The 19767-nt window shown below is 39.4% G+C and overlaps 1 protein-coding gene across 1 annotated transcript in view; it reads left to right on the top strand.

The window, feature by feature from the left end:
- The window catches only part of LTBP1 (latent transforming growth factor beta binding protein 1), a gene marked incomplete at its 5' end in the record, with an annotated part of 207046 nt that overhangs the window by 167101 nt on the left and 20178 nt on the right, over positions 1 to 19767 (top strand). The window contains 5 exons of the mRNA XM_082480509.1: positions 7513 to 7638; positions 10009 to 10152; positions 14001 to 14183; positions 15507 to 15593; positions 18721 to 18849. Of these exons, the coding sequence (XP_082336635.1) occupies positions 7513 to 7638; positions 10009 to 10152; positions 14001 to 14183; positions 15507 to 15593; positions 18721 to 18849 (669 nt within the window). The remainder of the gene's footprint in view (positions 1 to 7512; positions 7639 to 10008; positions 10153 to 14000; positions 14184 to 15506; positions 15594 to 18720; positions 18850 to 19767) is intronic.

Below are 19767 nucleotides of genomic sequence, written 5' to 3'. Positions count from 1 at the left end.
GATCTCCAGAGGTCCCTTCCAACACTGACCATTCTGTAATTCTGCGATAATTAGATCTTTACAGTGCTAAAGCTAGCTTACTCTTCGTAAGTGTGTCCAGGTATGCTTATGTAGGTATTTTTCATATGAGGTTTTAAAAGCTGCTCCAGTAATAACACTAGTGAAAAACATCAACCACGAGCCTAGAATGTAGGTGTAACTAGGGGTTTTATTTTGTTATAGCATGAGAACATATCCTGCTTCTGATGGAACACACACACACTAGCAGGAGAGGTAGTGATGCTGCTCTTCTGCATTGAATTTAAAATAGGAGACTTGTGCTCAACGATAGTAAGAAGAAATGTGGCTTTGCATAGTCAGTGATGCTGATAGAGAACAAAAATTCCCCTAATTCGATGAAGAATGGCTTTTCTTATGGATGAGAGGACTATTCAAGACAAGAAGTCTTGTGGGAAAAGTAATAATTCAGTAGGGGAAAAAGTTATACAGTAGCAGCTCAGCAGGATGCGTGCAGAGGAGAAGCAGCGGGGCAGATGATAGCTCGGTGTTAAAACCTATGGATAGTGGATGTCAAGCATCCAAGAAGCAAGCAAGCTGTTCTCTATCCCAATTATAGGCCAGTAAATCCATGTGTGATTGATTTTCATGGGCCAGCTCTTCTCATAGTTCATTTAGGGATAGTGAAAAGGTTCTTCCTTCAGTGGAGGAGGCATATTGAAACTTCTGGCTGACTGTTGCATTTACTCCCCCTACTTCTACCAGAGGAAAAAGAGCATTACTGCATTATTATTTGAGCTGGCATATAACCTACCATATAGTGTGTAATATAATATCTAATGAAATGAAATACACTTTTGGCAGGAATACTGTTATGCTGATGTAAGGGAATAAGTGCTGTATATTTAGATATAGCATGACATCAAACACACTATTTGTGCTTTAATTATTATTGATAACTTAAAAAATACTGCAGTATTTTTGGTGCTGTTTCCTCTCTAAACATTTACTTTATTTTGTAATCATGGCATAAGTTGAAAGAAACATTCTCTTACTGCCAAGACAAAAGCCTGGTCAGGTATGCTAGAGAGAGCAAATCTGAATAACTACAGCGATTGACGGACAAGGCAGTATTTTTTGATTTCAAGTAATGGGGATAATTCCAAAGCATGTTCATGGACTCTTTTGGCAGCATGTATACATTTCACCCAGCATTTAGGAAGGATATGGTTAAATATCTTTGATTCCTCTACAAGAAAAGTAGTAGCAGGTGTTTTGCCGCACTGTTGAATATAACTTTAAAAAAAAAAAAGTGGTCAGAGAAGAATGCAGACTGCTCTTAGCAGAAACCAAACACTTTATTCCAAAACAAAGTTAGAAGAACACTTATTAACCTTGTGAAATCAAATTCTCAGAAATTAAAAGGCAGAACTGAATAGAAATAAAACTTGGGGAGGGGGGGAAGCTAGTGGCACCTAATTTTAGGGGATGGATCAGAAACAATGAACCCCTCTGTCTGCATCTCTGACAATTGATAAAGTAGCACAGTTCCCAGGGAAGGGTTACCATCACATATGATGAAGTAGTTACAAAGCTAATCTTCATTAGAACAAAAAAGCCAAACTTTTACTAAATAGAAAAGGATGAAATCACAAGATCTTATTTCCAGGATTGTGAGTCGTTTTGGAACTTTTTAATGAAGAATGAAACAACAAGTACAAAACCAGTTGAGCGTGCTTCACAAGTAATTGCTGGTGTGTGTATGGAATACAGATCAGACTTTATATTCAGCACTTGGAAAAGTATTTTAATAACTTGGCGAAGCGAGGGTACTTTCAGTCGTCTTAAGCGGCAGCACTCCTTTTCTACCATGATTAGTTTCTCCAGCCTGTCATTTTAATAACAGTTCTAGAGTTGAAAAAAAAACATTTAAAGGGAGCACTGATGGCGTCCGTGTGAATATTTGTAGTGGTGTCAGCTTCATGCGAAAGGGCAAGATGAAACAAAAGCATCAGAAACAAAAGGAACGTGTGACATTCCAGGTACTGAGAAAGGATGTGGCTTCCAGCCCCAGGAGCTACTGTTCTTTACGCTAGGTGCCTCTGTGAATTTACTTCTGGTTAAGTGAGTGAGAATAACTGTTTATACCATCAGAGAAAGAACCTGAGCAAATTTTGCTGGATTCAGACTCCTCTCTGTACCTGAGGAGCAGATTTTCCATATCTCCAGACTGTTTTTGTATGAGTTTGACTTGGGTTTTTTTGAAAAGTCAGAAACAACAACAACATAAAACCTTTAAGAACCCCATGTGGTTCAGTTCTGGTATGGAGTTTTTATGGCCATTGGCCAAAGTAAACTGAACAGCTGTAGACCCTGTGTCTTCTTCCAAGGTGTAGACAAACTTTTGTTGTAGCAGTGACATTCCACTGCCGCCTGGCCCCAGGCTCAGCAATTTGGTGGCCCCAGGCTTTCTGAACAGGAGGCACTCGGAATGCTCCCTAGCTCCCTGTTGAGCTCTCTGGGGTTCCTGTAAAGGCAGTGTTTTACCCAGTTGGCTGCTAGTCAGCTGTCTTGGCAAAAACTCAAGTCAGAGGTGGTTCTCTGATGCTGAAGTCAATACTGTGCCCCAAGTGCCTCTTCTCTGTGTCCAATCCCATATGTCTCTTAGTGGCTCCCTCGCTTTTCCCTCTCTGCTCCAAGCCCCAAGCTTCCCTACCTGCCTCAGCAGGCACTCCAGAAAAATTTACACATCCCACCAGAGCTTTCCAACTCCTGCTTCTTCCTTTCCCCTCATTTACTGTCTTGTATTCTGTTCTCCTTTCCTTGTCCACTGAATATGTCACCCATCTGAGCCTTTTGGATGCTTGCACAGAGATCATTCTGTGATCAAAGAATAATTTACAAATCAGTATACAAAGATGCTACATTTTCCATCATTTTAAGATAACTGCATACCTAAGAACTCTGAAAATCGGGGAAATAAAGAGCAGAGCTGTGAACAATGCACAACTGTTCCCTCTGCTGCTAAAGACATTTTAAGAAAGTAGATGTTTGCTCTAACTGCACATCACAGCCATAATTCTGCCCATGAAGGGAAGACAAGGCAGCTTTAGGAAAAGGGTATGGTTAATCTAGGACTCCTTTTGGGGTTAATCTAGGACTCCTTATCTGCTACATGGAGTAAATTTTATGCAGTAGACAACTTCACAGCTTCACCAAATCTCTGGTGAAATCCTGAAGTAAGAAAGCTCACGTTTCTTCCAAACATAGATTCAAGTATGCATCTCCAGAGTGTGCCGCTGTGAGCTACCACCTTGTTTCACAATGAATAATCACAGACTTCACTGGCCATCTCACATTTGCTGATAGACATGTTTTAGGGCATCAACTACTTCTTACCCAGATGCTGGCTGGAGAAGTAAGGACACAAAGGGGAAAACAAGAATCTCTTTCTTACCCATACCATCACAATGTTGGAATCACCATCCAGCATTGTTGCCTCTAGGTGGCCAAAGTCTTTATTCAAATACTCGTTTTTCTAATTTTCTCATTACAATGATTTTTATGTACGGGTGTTATGGGCAGCCCTGCAAGTCTCAGAATTGGAGCTCTGTTCCGCTAAGCATGATACAGAACTGTCCTAGGAATCACTTTCTCTTCTAGACACTTTGCCATGTAAGTAGATTTCAGTGAGACCTAAATATCATGCCTGGGGTCTTGGTCAGGTTGGCAGAAACACGGTGTTGAACCGGAGTGTGCTTGAGTGCACGTGTTTTGCGTTTCTTTAGATGTGATGATGTTAGATCAAAGGAGTTTTGATTAAAGCAGGCAGCACTGAGTCATGGATTCTGAAACAGGTCATAATTACAGAGAACTGCTTTTAGTCACTGTATAGCCATAGGATATATTAGTTTCATATTTAGTTTTTCCCCTTGCTTTGTCTCCATATAGCAAAAGAATCACCGATTACAAGCCTCATGCTTTACAGGGTGATTAAAGAAACAAATGCCCTTTCCGGCTGTAAAACAGGAGTCCTTTGAGTGAGCTGTCTAGACAAGGAAAAATATTTGGTGCTTGGACCTTCTCTGTAATTTCCCATACACTGAAAGATTCAGTCATGTTTAGACTGTGTACTCTTTAAAAACAAAACTGTCTTCTGTGGCTGTATTATATACTAAATTAGGACATTTGCTACAATCACAAGTTTTGTTTCTACAGCTTTTCAGTCAGTGACCTTGGTTTACCTTTAGAGAACCAGCTGCATGATCCGTTCCCCTATCTGTTTCCTTTAACGTTTAGCTACTAAGTAAGAGAAATACTGTAATTTAGGGAATTCTAAAATCCCCAGTTGTAGTTTTTTCTGTCTAAGCTTTTAACAGAGTAACTGTCCTGTGGCTTAGGAACTTTTGTTATTAAACTATAGTTGGCCACTGAAAATGCAAACACTGCGTTACTGTCTGTTGTCTTAAATTCCTGGCTGTCGATCCACCATTGTGTACTCATTTTGAATTCCCTTTCTTAACTTAGCAGGATTTTCTAAATAAGATGCAGAATATTCAGATTTTTTGACCAAATGTGTGAAACTCTGATCATCATATGAGAATAAAAATTAAAATAAGATGCGTTACACAGGTATAATGCACAGCAGCAAGAGGGACCAGAAAAACACTACCATAAGGAATTTGTATCTTCTTTCTCCCAGTATGCATCTTTTTATAATTCTGTCATTGTGGTGACTGGAAAAGAAAGGGTATCAAAGGTAATACTTGACCTTTCACCTTTGACAGTGTCTTTAATACAGATACATATTGCCTATGTCTATTGCTGAATTAATTCTACTAGGGAGAGTTTGTGGTAGATTTCAATAAGTTCAGTATGCAGAAACCACCCAAACTTTCATATTCAGTTCCCCGAGAATAAACACAGTGGCTATTGTATTCTCTGCCAAATACAAATAGCCCTTTCTAAGATAAATTCCTTCAATATTTTTCCTTTGTTTAATAAATCAAGATATAAAAAGCAGTAAAGCCTTTATTGACAAAACCAACAAACCAAGGGCAACTAAGATGATTAAGGGCTTGGAGCATCTCCCTTATGAGGAAAGGCTGAGAGAGCTGGGACTCTTTAGCCTGGAGAAGAGAAGGCTGAGGGGGGACCTTATTATGGCATACAAGTATCTAAAGGGTGGGTTGAAGGAGGATGGAGCCAGGCTCTTTTCAGTGGTTCCCAGTGACAGGACGAGGGGTAAGGGGCACAAGTTAGAACACAGGATGTTCCGTTCAAATACACAGAAACAGTTCTTTACGGTGAGGGGTGACAGAGCACTGGCACAGGCTGCCCAGGGAGGTTGTGGAGTCCCCTTCTCTGAAGATTTTCAAGACCCGCCTGGATGCAGTCCTGCGTAGTGTGCTCTAGGCAATCCTGCTCTAGCAGGGGAGTTGGACTAGATGATCTCTAGAGGTCCCTTCCAACTCTGAAAATTCTGTGATTCTGTGAAGTAAATTATTCTGCCAGTTCCATCTGCAAGTACTTTGGGGTTTTTACGATTATCAATTGTACTCACATCTCCTAGATTTCAGTGTATGTAGTGCATACAGTTTTTGCATTAATTTTATGTTTTAATTGAAGGTTGTTGACCAGTGGATCAGTTTAGTAGAAGAGGTAATTTTTCCAGCACTTAAGCATCCTAAAGTGAAATTAGATGCCTTTCTGGAAAAGATGTTAGAATTCCACAATTTACTCACAAAATTTGCCAGAGACTGTTTTTTAACCTATTTAAGAGGCCAGGCTACATGATGTGGATAGTCTTTTCTGACCATAAAAATTTATATGCAGTTCTAAACCTGTTCAAGTCCCAACCACAGCAAATAGGAAAGGCTGCTTTTCAAGACCACAAAAGACCTCTCCCTGAGGCAGACAGAAGCATGTGGGGATGAATTTGGGCACCTGAGGAGCGAGAAGGATGCAGGACAAGTAACCTGTTAGGGAATGTGTGGATGGTAATGATGTGCTGGTCAAATTTGGGTAGCCTGGGGAGCTGTGACCACGTGGTTCAAAGACCAAGAATTCCCATTCAGCTGAGTGTAAGACACAATTTAAAAGTCAAAATCTTCTTGTTCAATGAGCACTGTCACAAGAAGAACAAGGTGCATCTTTGTTTGACACAGCTGTGAACAGCTGGAGGAGTAGACAGGATGGCATTTGAGCCCTACTCTCTCCTTTCAGAAAGACACCAAGCAGCAGTGCTGCTCACCTGTTCAGAGCAGCCCTCTCTCAGTGGCAATGCAGGATTTGGTCCCACCAGCCCTTTAGTTCAGTGAGTGCCTGAAGGCCTTCACTGGAGGTAGAATAATGGTAGGTTCTGTCACATGAAAGTCTAATCTAATGAGCAGAATTAATGATAGTAACTAGTATTCAGATATATCAAAAGCAAATAACTTTATTCATCATTTAAAATGTAATTTCCCCTGAGGCACAGCGGAGAAGGTAATTCCAAGCAGACAGCAACCTTACTTAACAGTCATAATGGTTTCTAGGAAAGAAGTATAGCAATAACTTCTCTTCTTCTAACTGCAGAGGAATTTAAAAGCCATAAGGTACTAATCCTAGTATCCTGGCAGGTTCCCTGTTTCAGTTAAGTTCTTCCTCCTGAAAAACACACCATGACATCTTTAATGACCACAAATGGTCAGGGCCTTGAGTTTAGGTCTTTGAGTGAAGATAAAAATAATACATTCCAGCACTTGTAATACACTTACAAAAATAAACCACATTCTGCCACAAGTGGCTCTGCTTCATTATAGGCTGATGGGCAGCTGAGTCAAAAAAGAGACTCATGCCGTGACTCTTACTTGTAAGGCCAGCAAACGGGAACTACAAATGAAAAAGGCCAGTACAGAAAGCATGCAGGCATTGTAATTACTTCGCCTACCTGAGTAAGATTATTCATATGTGTAAACTTACAGGATTAAAGCCAGAAGGCTTAGTCCACAGATATTTACCACTTACACATACGTACACCATGAAATTATTTTCCGTGCTGAGAGCCAGAATGAGACCTGTGCAGCACTTCTGCACAATGGATGCAACCATGCCCTTGAACTCTTCTTGTAGGCACAGGGGTTGTTTCACACATGTTGTTGACTGATTGTTCTACACTGTCAGAATCTGTAAGAAAGTCAGAGAGATGGTCATATTTAAACTATGTCTTATTCTGTGGTGTGTAGCATCATGGATTGGGAGGTTTGGTGAAACAGATGGGAGCCAGTTGACCATAACTGTTGTCTGACATAAGATATTTCCTGTGAAGTTAGCACTGAAACAATTTCTTAAATTGCACGTGTGATTACATTACATTTTTGTCTTGCCCTTTGTGTTTTCCTTCCCAATGTATAGAGGGACATTGCTGCATCTGTTTGCAAAATTGGCTCATCTGTGTTTTTTTTCTGCACCCTTCATGAATGTCTGCCTTTGATTGTCACACAGCCTGCCTGATATTAAAATTCTTCCTTGCAGATGTTGATGAATGTGAGAATGGCACAGTATGTGGCAGTCACGGCTTCTGTGAAAATATGGACGGCTCCTACCGCTGCCTCTGTTACCAAGGGTATCAGGACTCGCAGGATGGGCGAGGGTGTACAGGTGAGTTCTTAGATGCAAGTAGTCATTCCAGCAAGGTTCTAGTGAGCAAGAAGCAGCATAAAAGCAAAATGCATTTCTTCACAAAAATTTTTGTTAAAAGTTTTACCACTTACTAGCAAAATAAGGTTGAGCTGTGCTTCACTTGGTGAACTTTGTGCCAGGTGGAAACTTAGCTGTATATCTGTTTAATGAGAACCTGTTATTGAGATTGAATGGAAACCAACAGCAAATAAGCTGAGCCACTCATTTTATCTCTTTAAAAAACCCAAGAAAACCCACTATTTCTGCACATCAGGACCATTCACAAATAGAAATCATAATAGATCCAATTTAATATGTTAGCCTATTTAAATGCCACATCTGTTTAGTATCTTAGCTAAATAACCAGAACTCTGTACCACCCCCTACAGGAAATAACATCTGGCATGTGGTACAGCCAGTCTGAATCAGCTGGCACACCTCCCTAGGCACATCCTATTTGAGCAGATTTTAATATTGGCTTCGAGCTCCAGGAAAGACACCTATCGCCATGAAGGGATGCGAAATTTTTGTAATTGTGTAAATACTGCACATTTCTCTTGTGAGTAATAGGTTTCCAGATCTGTTGTTAATAGTGATGGTTGGACTTGAGAACCATCTGAGGCAGCACAAGTTTCTAATATAAAATTAATACTGGATCAAGGAAAGGTATTCATTAAGCAATTTCTTCAAGCCAGACTCTGGATGAAACACATTTACCAGGAACAGGGACCTAAATGGAATAACGGAGAGGAGGAGGAGTTAGAAGTTCTACAGAAGTGTTTGTATGTGTTTTCTAATATATTAAATTGTTTTATTACAAAATTCTTTATGCCATTTGGCACTTAGTTGGCAACATACCAATGTATTTTTTTGCATACAGTGACTTTTCATAGATTAAAACAAATGAAGCAAAGAAAGGGAAAAAAAAAAGGGCAAAAGGTGATGTGAAACTAAATTTAATTTTGAGTTGCCAGTTAAGTGATTCTGCACCATGAAATAATGTCCTATTTTTTTTTCTTGTGTACGCTATATAATATACAATATTTCTATAAGTTTTGATGCCAGTTATCTACCAAAACAATCCTAGGAAAAAGGTAAGTCTCTAGTTCCTCACCGGGCAACATTCCCCACAGAAGACTTATTCCTTATGATAGGAATCCAGCAAAAAGATGAAGAAAAATCTAAGTACATTTTAAAAGTACTGACCCAAACCATAAGTTAAAATGCATATTTGTATAAAAATAGACAAAAATCAACAGTCATATGACTAGATTTTCATTCTTGCTGGATCAGAGGTAAGAAGGACAAAACATTGCCTCACAAGTTATACTTTAGACCACACTTAATTATAGAAATGTCTGAACATACATAACTGAAAAGAAAGTGAAGTTAAATGATTCTGACAATATTTGGTAAGCCTTGTTTAAACAGCAGACAACTCTCCTACCAAACAAAAAAGTATTTCAGGGTAGACTAGTTAGCAGATATATGGAAATCAAGTTTTAAAATATGGGGGGGGTTTGAGGGAGAGGAAATCTGCACTGTTCGGCAGGGGCCTGCCGGGGTGACCTGGGCGGAACCCTTGTGGGTTCCAGAGCAGCCTGTGAGGCCATGCATATGGAACAGGCTGCCCAGGGAGGTGGTGGAGTCTCCTTCTCTGGAGACGTTCAAAACTCGCCTGGACGCCTTCCTGTGCAACCTCATCTAGGTGTTCCTGCTCCGACAGGGGAACTGGACTAGATGATCTTTTGAGGTCCCTTCCAATCCCTAGCGTACTGTGATATGAAAGGCACGTGGTGGCAGTGCGGCTGGAGAATTCACTGTTCAGTGGATGTTCTTGAGGAAAATGGGATTTTGAGGAGAAAGGGAAATTCTCTTTTCATAGCACAGTCTGAATTGCACTGACCTACTCATTTTGCTCCTTGAATTCAGTGAAAGTTTGATAATAAAGAGAACAAGTTTGATTACACCAGGTGTTTAAGAAAACAAATGAAATTAATCTAAATCTTAAATCCCAAGAAAAGGGTACAAAGAAAAGCAAGTATTTAAAAATGAGAAATAAATAAATAAATAAATAAATAAAAGAAAAAAGAAAGCTGGTGTTTTGGTCTACAAGCAGCACCTAGTCAGCACCATAGTCCATAAATTGTACTGTGGTTTTCAGAGGCCTTTGTTTCAAAGGACTGACTACTTGTTTATGAATCCACTTAGGTATTAGTGAGTCTTTAATCCTTCCCCAGAGATCACATCTGTAATCTGGCAGACAATATTGGCACAGATACAGGAGATAAAAGAACAAACTGTCAGTAATGGGTCTGAGATTATTTATATTTTGGCTTTTTTCTGCAGATGTGAATGAATGTGAAATGCTGAGTGGAGTATGTGGCGAAGCCCTCTGTGAGAACGTTGATGGTTCTTTCCTGTGCCTGTGCTCTGATGAAAACCAGGAGTATGATCCAATGACCGGACAGTGTCGCTTCCGTACCTCACCAGGTAAAATGTCGGTGGATTTTTTTCATGTTTGGCAAGATTTCCACTGCATATGTAACTAATGGACAGGTAAAGTTGGTTAAAATGCTGGTGTTGCTTTAACTACAACAGAAAAATTTGTCTTTTTTCTTGAAAGCGTGTGCATGAGTGAGAAGAGGCGTATCTAGGATGGAATATGCGATCAGTGAATATATAGCAGAAACACCTTCTAAATTTTATATGCCAACAGCCTTGGCAGTGATAATGAACAGTTACAGCAGTTAAGAGTAAAGAATCTCTTGTTTGCGGTACTGTAACAATGAAATGTGATATGGAATCAAGTCTATGGTCTGAGTCTTTTATTTTTTGTTCAAATTTTTACTAACATCCATTACATACTAATTGGACAATGTTTAAGGGAGCGTATGATTAAAAACAAAATTTGTATAGAACAATATCCTCTTAACATTATCTAGTACGAATGTAAGTCCTCAGAAAAGGTAGTTGGGAAAGCAGAAAAACAACAACAACAAAAAAACGGAATTGTCGTCAGTCTCTTCGAGTCCCTTTTTGAGTGCCCTTGCCTGTTTTACTCCATCTTTTGTCCTGTTTTTCCCTAGTAGTCCATCATACTGGATTTGTGAGCTTTTGTTATCAGGTGTTTTAGGTGTTGCAAATACTACTGGAAATACGCTCATTAAAAATGAGTTTAGAATTCTTAAGTTGCCTCCAGATTTCTACACTGATCCACTTTGGAGAAAGGAACAAGCCAACTATAAGGAGCAGCAAGGAGTACAAGAAAAGAAGGGATTTACTCGCACAGCTTTTTTTCCCCTCCAGAATACAAACTTTGGTATTCTTCTTATTTTGTTGTTAGGCAGGCTGAGCTAACTGCTGGAAAGCTTTAGAATAACTGGCTGTAGTGCCAGGATGCAGTCTCTACAGCTTACAAGGCTGTGGCTATTTTCTCCTATCACACCTGGTCGTTCAGACTTGTAAACAAGGTTGAAATACCTGTGATCTAATTGCTACAAGTATTTGGATCAGTGAATGTAGCACTCAGCAGCACTCAAGAAGTTGCCTGTGAAATATCATTAACAACTGACTGACAAACCTTTGCAAAATCTTGTGAGAAAGATTCAGGCTTACAGGAGTTTGTTTTATGAAGGAGGAATGAAAACAAGTAAGATGGCTGAGGCAGCAGAGCAATGCCCAGTGGTGCAGCCTCCATTCCTGGTTGCACGGGAAAATGCTGCAGTACCTTTCCACACATACCTCATGAAGTCACTTTCAAAACCAGCCTGTTTACTAAATGGTTAATGTATGAGAGAGAAATTACAAACCTTGTAGACACAGACTAGTCTTGGCTTTAAAAAAAAAAAAAAGAGAAAGATTTGTGTCTCATTTGCTTTCCAAACATTCATGCCTGCTTGACTAACCCTCAGTCACAGCTGTGTAAACAACAGACTTTAAAGCTGCTGAACAGATAATGGGAGGAGAGACCAATACATCATATGTAAAATGGGAATAAACAATGACATGATGAGATTGTCTCCCCTTCCTCCCAGGGCAGCTTCTGGTGTTCTTTCTCTGGTAAACAGCGTGAAAACTGCCATGCTTTTTCTCCCGTTGAAGATTTGGCCTTGATTTAGTTAGACCAGATGGCAAATGGCCAAGGAAAATGTATAGTTTGGTGGCTGTAGTAGTGCGCTCTCACCTTGGAATAACAGATTTAGTTCAGTTGCGTTTCTGTGACACATGATAGTCTTAACGTAGTTCCTATTGGATAGCAGCTGATACCGCAAAACCACCGCACTTTATGAAATTCTGCACATTATGGAAAATTGTAATTATCTGATGAGGGGAAACCACAGACTAAACTAACAAAGATGAAATAAGCATTCAGCTGGGTGTTTCCTTTATATTGGCAAAACAGCAAAGGAAAGTTTGCCTTGTAGGTGGCAACACTGTACTAAATTTGAATAGAGTTGTCTGCCAGCCCCTCAACCTCCCAGAACAGAAATAGTCACTTTTCTGAGGAAAACAGGAATAAATCCAATTGTCTGTTTGGAATGAGAAGCCAAAAGAACTATTACACACGTTCATACTATTAAAGTGCAATAATAGGCAATCCATGCTGGCATTTTTAAACCTTCTTTTGTCAAAACAGATCTAGTATTTGCATGCTCAGTGAAGTTGCCTTACCCCATCTGCTTAGGGAAATGTAGGTGGACAGGGACAACAGGCTTGAGGGGTAATGAGAGCTGGAGTTCATTTACTTCCTTCAGCATTTGTTGGACAACCACTGTCTTCAAGCTCCCACCTCACAGCCATTATATTTTAAGTGGATGGAACTAGAAGAAAATCCATCCTATAACTGGCATTAAGAGGCTGAGCTTGACCTTCAAGAGGCAACCAGAGGGAGAGGCAGACAGATAAGGTGGTCAAGTGAACGTGGCTCTCGCAGGTACACAGATACTTGTAAGTGGGCCAGCCTTAAACTTTTTCTTGGAAAAAAAATTGCAAGGCAAACAAAGGTAGTTTATTGCCCACAACTCTTTGGGTCTTATTAGTCTTCTAGCATTTTGAATGCACTGTCACTCAGGTATAAAATAAGGTTTTGATTCCTGCCTGGATACACACGTTACTTAAGAAATGTCTCATGCTCGGCACGTGCCTGAGTAGAAATGAATGTAATCTCAAAGAATGGAAAATCAGCTAACGTGCAGTCATTTTTAGTAGATTGTGTGAATTAAAAAAATTAAACATTCATTAAGCATATACTAAGCATAAAGAATTTCCTAAGATGAAAAGGAAATAAACTAGTCACCCCAAGATTTATCTATCTTAAGTTCCTGAACAAAGTTTTGATTTTGATTAATAAATGTGAGCATTTGTAATTTTAGAACTTGGTTACCTTATGGATGGCCTGTGAAAAGTTTTTCATATTGATCAAGTGTGAGTACCATTTTTATGTGACGGTTCCCACTTCTGAGCTCTTGATGAGAATTTTTGTGGAAGTGCAAGGTTAGATAGACAGAGTTCTGCAAACACAGAAGCTTTAACTAGGTATTTTCAATCTTGCTTCTTGGTGTACTTTAGGAGTGCGTTGCTTTAGGAAGGTCTTTAACTATTAATAGGGTTTTCTATTGGATCTATGGGAGAGACTATTTTGCCTCCCGTCTTTAGAAATATTGTGAGAGGACGCCCTCTCTGTTAAAGGCAGAAAATCCGACTTCTTGGCTGGATGCCTATTTTAAAGTAAAGCACAGAGTTAGTTAACTTGACATCAGCATTATATTTCTCTGCTTACTATGGAGTCAGTCAGTTACTTTTGCAAAAATCATAAAGGGCCCTGTTTTCAAGTGTGGAATGTGCTTTTTTTCCCAGTGAAATTAAAGGGGGCTGAAAATGTGCATTCTTTTGAAAATCAGGCCTTTTCAGTTTGTGCCTTAGCTCCTTTGTCGGTAAAAGGAAGTCATGATGTTTGCTTATCTCTGTGAAGAGCTTCCAGATTCACAGGTGAAAAGCACCATGTCCCTAGTTGAGCATGGTAGTTAGATAGCTGAGCATGAGAGCAGGTAGTTCATGCATTGCTTAAAAATGAAAGAAGTGCAAATGTGAAGAACCCCTTTGTGGCCAAGTTGGAGAACAGGTCTGAAAAAGCCAAGGGAAGGTTATAAACTTCCATCATTCTTCCTACGAACAAAGAATTTAAACCAAAAGTTGTACTTAACCATTTTCTTTCCTGCCTGACAATGCTGCTCTTCACTCTGCTGAAATTGTGGTACTGTGGCTCTCCTGATTATCCTGTAAAACTGACTCATTTCACACGTCATCTTAGGTGATTTATGGTTTTTTTTCACCTTTAGAATTACCAATAGAGGCTGATCAACATGAAGATGGAAAGAAGGAGTGCTACTACAATCTGAACGATGCTAATTTCTGTGACAATGTGCTTACGTCCAATGTAACCAAACAAGAATGCTGCTGTACCTTGGGTGCTGGCTGGGGTGATAACTGTGAAATCTTCCCATGCCCTGTCTTTGGAACTGGTAAGAGGAGGCCTTCTGTCCCTTTGCAAACTTGTGAAGCATTGTGCTTATGTTAACAGTAGTGTGCTTTGCCTTCAGAGAAGGCCGCCCCATTAAATTCCATATTCTGTAGTATTTAGTCATGACTTACCCATGGGAGAGTTCCATGGAGGAAAAGTTAATAGGAATAATTCATACCTGGTGCAAATCTGTTGGCTACACTGCAGTTACACTAGGGATAAAACCAGCCTGTTACTGAATAGCATTATTTCCAACTGATTTTAAACAAAGATGGATTCTCACAGAAGCTTTTTCCAGATGCTATGGTAAGACGTTAGATTTTTCCCATGAGCTGGAAAACAAAGGTAAGCATTACAGTGGTCTGGAGTCTGCAGATACTCTTTGTAATGTTGTTTCTACATCTCTATGAATTACTGATACATATTTTGACATTAGTTTTACATTTTGCTACTTACTTAACAATTCAGTTAATCATGTTGTCTGCAGACCATTGTTTAACCTCTAAATATTAAATTAGAAAAACATAGCCATATGATATTTGTCACAAATATTGAAAACGGTACTTGAAGCATAAACAGTGATGGCTGAAATTCAAAATCCAGCTGGAAGAAATCATGTAAGAGAGAGAACATGTAAACTTTTTGAGATTAAACACTAAAGATTACTTTTCATGCAAATGTATCATCATGTTTAATTCCTGTTTTAACTATACTTTAGAATCAGTGAAACTGAAATGAAACGCATTACAAAAAGAGCCTCTCTGCTTGGATAGGTTTATTTGATTCTGTATAATCTCCAAGACACTTTAAATAATTTCTCTCTGTAATCCACACCATGTTCTCCTGTTGCAGTCAATTAGTGTTTTTCCTGTATAAGGACTGAAGAATGTGGACAGGGGGTTGTATCTCAGTTGGGGTATGTCTAGATTGCAGCTTGCAATATAGCTCAGAGAGGCCTACGCTAGCTTTAATTAAGATAATTTGGCTACTGGTATTGTTATAACTGCAGTGCACCATGAAACCCAGTAAGGACTACATTCTCCTGCCAAGTAGCAAGAGAAATTAGTTTGCACGGAGCTCTGTGATGCTGTGGGTACACTAGCTAGGTTTTTTTAAAGTTAACTCTGCAAACTGAGAGCAGGGGAAAGTTGGGCTGTAGTGTTAGCATCCGCTTTTTAGCTAAAGCTGTGCATGATTGCCTGATAGATGTGAATAAGGCAAAACGTCGCCTCAGATTTCTCAAAATACCCTGAAACACATCTGTAACACATACGTGAGTAACTTTTTCTTAACGACATAATTTTCTGTTTTCTCTCTCCCCTAGCTGAATTTACTGATTTGTGTCCTGAAGGAAAAGGTTTCATTCCATCTGGAGAATCACCTTACGGGCTTCTTGCTCAGAATTACAAAGGTCAGTGCTGACTTGTATTAAGTTTAATACAAAGTTCCGGTAGCTGATTGACTAGAAATGTCAGCCAGCAATGTAAACATACTAATTCAAATTTTATTAGGTGACAAAAGCAGCTTGTGATATGAAACATTACTGAAAATCATCATTTGACAGATGAAGAATGTCAGTTATACAGTCTCTGTAATATTCTGGTTTAATTTATACTAAGTGCTATATATCGTGAGAGTAGGTGCTGAGACCACAAACCTCAAATAGTCATTTACATATGAAATACAAAGCCACCTTAAATTTGTAAATAAATGTATGGGGAGTTGGGAGAGAGAATAAAAGTTCTGCTAAACATTAGACCTACAAGTGAGAATGAATATAAAAACCAAAGAGAAGTTCAGCAATGATATTTTCGTTACAGAACTTCATGAAGTAATTCTTGAACAAAAGATTGTAGAGAAATATGAGTGACAGAAAGAGGCTGTGGGCAGGACGGAGTTGGCAGCACTAAGAAGGAAAAGTGAGATCAGTGAAATTCCTTTTCAAGTTTGAGAAGTAGCCATCAACATTAATAATTTGTGAGATTAATTTTCTTGGCATAAACACACTGCATTTGTGTTAGCTAAAATGAAGTCAACGTATTATCTTTGGGTTCCACAGCAGCTACAGGATCTTTAGAGAAGCACGCATTTTATGTATTTTTTTTAATACTGGAATTCTTGTTTTCTAAATCAAGAACTAAGTGTAGAAAGCACTGTGTGTTCATATCACATAAAAATGCAGTAAAATTTACTATTTTTTAAAGACCTTAATAGAGGCGTGGTATCACATGGCTAATAGGTATGCATTTGTCAGAGCTGCTTCTAGCTAAACCACTAATCTGTCAGACCTAATTCTGAGAGATGACAAAAATTGGTGGGACTTGAAATATTTTTGGGTTTTTTCCTAACGATTGTTTTGTGTACTCTTTCAAATTGTCCTTCCTCACTGAGTAGGACACTACTTGGTCCATTTTCCTGTCAAGTTAGTGAGTAGACCACAGTTGAGTTTGGTTCTCTGTCCTACTAATATTTTTTTGTGTTATCCTCAGCAGGTTTTTCTTTGCAACTGGAAAGTACATGGGACATGGAAAAGATACTAAAAGTTATAAGGCACTAATACCCACATTCAGACTAATGTGGACGTTCAAATGGGGTACCCCACGTAAGACTCTCTGGAGGTGTTGCTTTGTCCACCAACTTGAAGTAAAGAATAAATTGCCATGGGGTGAATCCAGACCCGAGACTGATGGTAGCAGGGACCAGTGTTGAACAGACTGACAGTTTACATCAAGACAAGTCAGAACACTGTCACAGAGCTCATCTTAAAGGACCTAATACTCTCTGAGAGTATTATTGTTCAGGGATTGTTTAAGCATGTTGTTTATCTTTGTAGATCTAAGACTTCTGCATATCTTTGCAATGTAGATTTGGGACATGCTGTGTGCACAGTACGTCCAAATGTGTCTCGGAAAATCTGCATTGTTTTTGTTGTGCCACCTCAGGGTTGATGATATCTCCAGCTGCCATAAATATCAAAGTGGGGAAATAGTTCATCTAGAAATATCTTCCACGAATCCTTGCCATAATAAGACTATTTTTTGTTTTCAATAAGTTTATTTTGTAATAACCTTAGGAATGGCACAAAGGACAACCAATAAAGGGATAAGTACTTTTAGTAATGTGATCTTTCTTTGTTACACTAACTCATATGTTCCTGTTGCTTTTGTGCACAAGCCTCGGCTTGTAGGAGCAACCCCTATTTTCTTGATTGGCATTATCTGTCAGAAGTGAATATACTCAGCTAGCCTTCCTTGACTCTACCCCCAGGCTTTCCCATGTTTCTCCAGACACAAATCCATGTTCCACCAGAAAGACAGACATGTACATGACATTTCTTATTAATCTTTGCATTGTTCTTGCTGCTAAACAGTCAGACTTAAAACGTTTAATGTTTGAGGCCACTTAGTGGCAGGAAGAGTGGCTGTAAAAATAAACAGTTTTATAGCACTTTCAGTTCTTCTGGAAAAAGTAATCATTTGAATAATTCACCTTTAAAACTGCTGTACAGCCGGAAATGACAGCTTTGGGCTAAAGTCTGTGTTGCCCCAGAGTAAATGGGGAGTAAATCTATAGAAGACAGTGGATTAAGACAATTGGTATGGAGAATCACCTACTTTACATTGTGCTTTTTATTGCCATTTTTAATACCAGCCTAGCTTTAACAGACTATTCTAGGTAGGTCTAGCATATGAAAAGTGCATTGGAAAAAAAGGAAGTGAATGGAATTCCAACAGTAACAAATGCATAAATACAAGACTGGAGAAAAAATGTGTACAGCTATGAAAAGCTATGTATGAGCTGGCATATATTTTCTGTGAAACCTCCCTGAAAACATTTAGCCTCATTTGAGGGTGTGGTAGATTCTCTTTGTCTCCTGTCACTAGGTCTATTGTAGTTGCAGCCTTATATTTAGCAACAGACACAATTGCTCCCACCTGGTGGGAAGTCTCCACAGAAGTTGTGTGTATAGCTTTGACAAACGAAGTCACAAGCAGTGCAGATATGAAGAATCCCTGCCATGCACAGCACAGTCACCAGACTGTGTGGAGAGGAGAGCAGTTGCAAAGTCCATCCATAAGTGTTACTGCTTAGTTTTGCAGTTAGATGAGGCAATTAAATTAGATCCATGGTGGGAATCCCTGGGGTAAAGCAAATTATATTGCAAAATGCAGGCCATATTCTTCATTTGTTTTGCTTGGAGCTAAGCAAAGCTTAGCTAAGCAAGCTAAACAATGTGGTACCAAAGGAAAGGAAAGGGAGCTGCAGATCCTTCCAGTTTGCATGCCACAGGACTTATTCTGACAAGGCAAAGGGAAAGTCACGGTCCACCAGTTTTCCCTTTCCCATTCTGGCTACAAGGACACCATAGCCTGTTCCGCACTAGCGTTTTTTTTCCTGTGGATATCTGTGCTCCTGGGGCCCTTTGTTTAAAGTAAAGTTTGGTTGAACAGAGAAGTGTATAGGCTTTATTCCATCTTGCTCCTCTGCGTGGCCTCGTAATAATTATGGTAACACAGCCTTTAATGTTTTCTCCCCAGATGCTGATGAATGCCAACTCTTTGGACAAGAAATCTGTAAAAATGGCTTCTGTTTGAATACGCAGCCAGGTTACGAGTGCTACTGCAAACAAGGCACATACTATGACCCTGTTAAGCTCCAGTGCTTTGGTAAGTTTATTTAAAGTGGTCTTGTCACTATTATGGTATGCAGATGGGCAAAACAAGCAGACTCGTATGGCAGGATTCCCATCAGAACTACTGTATTCCTAGCAAGGAGAGGAACACTGGGTCTTCGAACTCCTGTAGCAGCTTTTTAAGACACATTGGGTCGTTTCCCTTCCCTTTTGCTTGGCTGGGCAGCAATTCTGGCTGACACGGTGACAGCATGTAGAGCTGGGTTTGCTGTATTTGCTTCCTTTTTCAGCAAATTTATCCCAGGAGTTTGCATCTCCAAAACAGCCCCTTGTGCTCTTTTGAATGCATAGTCTAGAGCTGCTACCAGCCTTTATGCAAGCAGCACAAAGTGATCAGAGGAGGCTCCCTCGTATGTATGCTGCTGCTTCACTCTGCCAAGGTACAATTTAGCCTTCTGTTCTTTGTACATGGGGCGAGCAGTGAAAGCCTGTATGTTGAAGCTCACCTTTCATTTGGGAAATGCGTTGCTTTTACTATAATAAATCAAATTAACACAGATAGTTGTTTGGTTTTTTTTTCAAGGATGGGTATTGTCCACAAGGAGTTCATATGCAATGTGAAATTACAGTTCAGGTCATTGATAAGCCAATTTTAGTCTGCACAACCTTGTACTCCTTTGGTTCTGGTATTCAACTGAAAATTATTTGTAACTGTGATGCTGGCTTTTGCTTTTTAACCAGAAAACCATGTATAATGTGCAGAATAGTATAGTGAAAGGAAGTAATTTTTGCAACTGCAGTAGGAGAGTGTTTCACCTTGAGATTCTATGGTTGTTCTATACAAAAGGTGGGGGTTTTGCGGATTTAATGTAATTCATTTGAACTAAAATGGCCTGCTCTTCCCTTTGAGCTAAATTTCTGCTTTTCCTTTCCAAGACGAACTAAGGAATAG

The sequence above is a fragment of the Vanellus vanellus genome (genome assembly GCF_965231255.1).
Source record: "Vanellus vanellus genome assembly, chromosome: 3".
In the NCBI taxonomy this organism is placed as follows: Eukaryota; Metazoa; Chordata; class Aves; order Charadriiformes; family Charadriidae; genus Vanellus; species Vanellus vanellus.
This window is presented reverse-complemented; position numbering and strand designations above follow the sequence as displayed.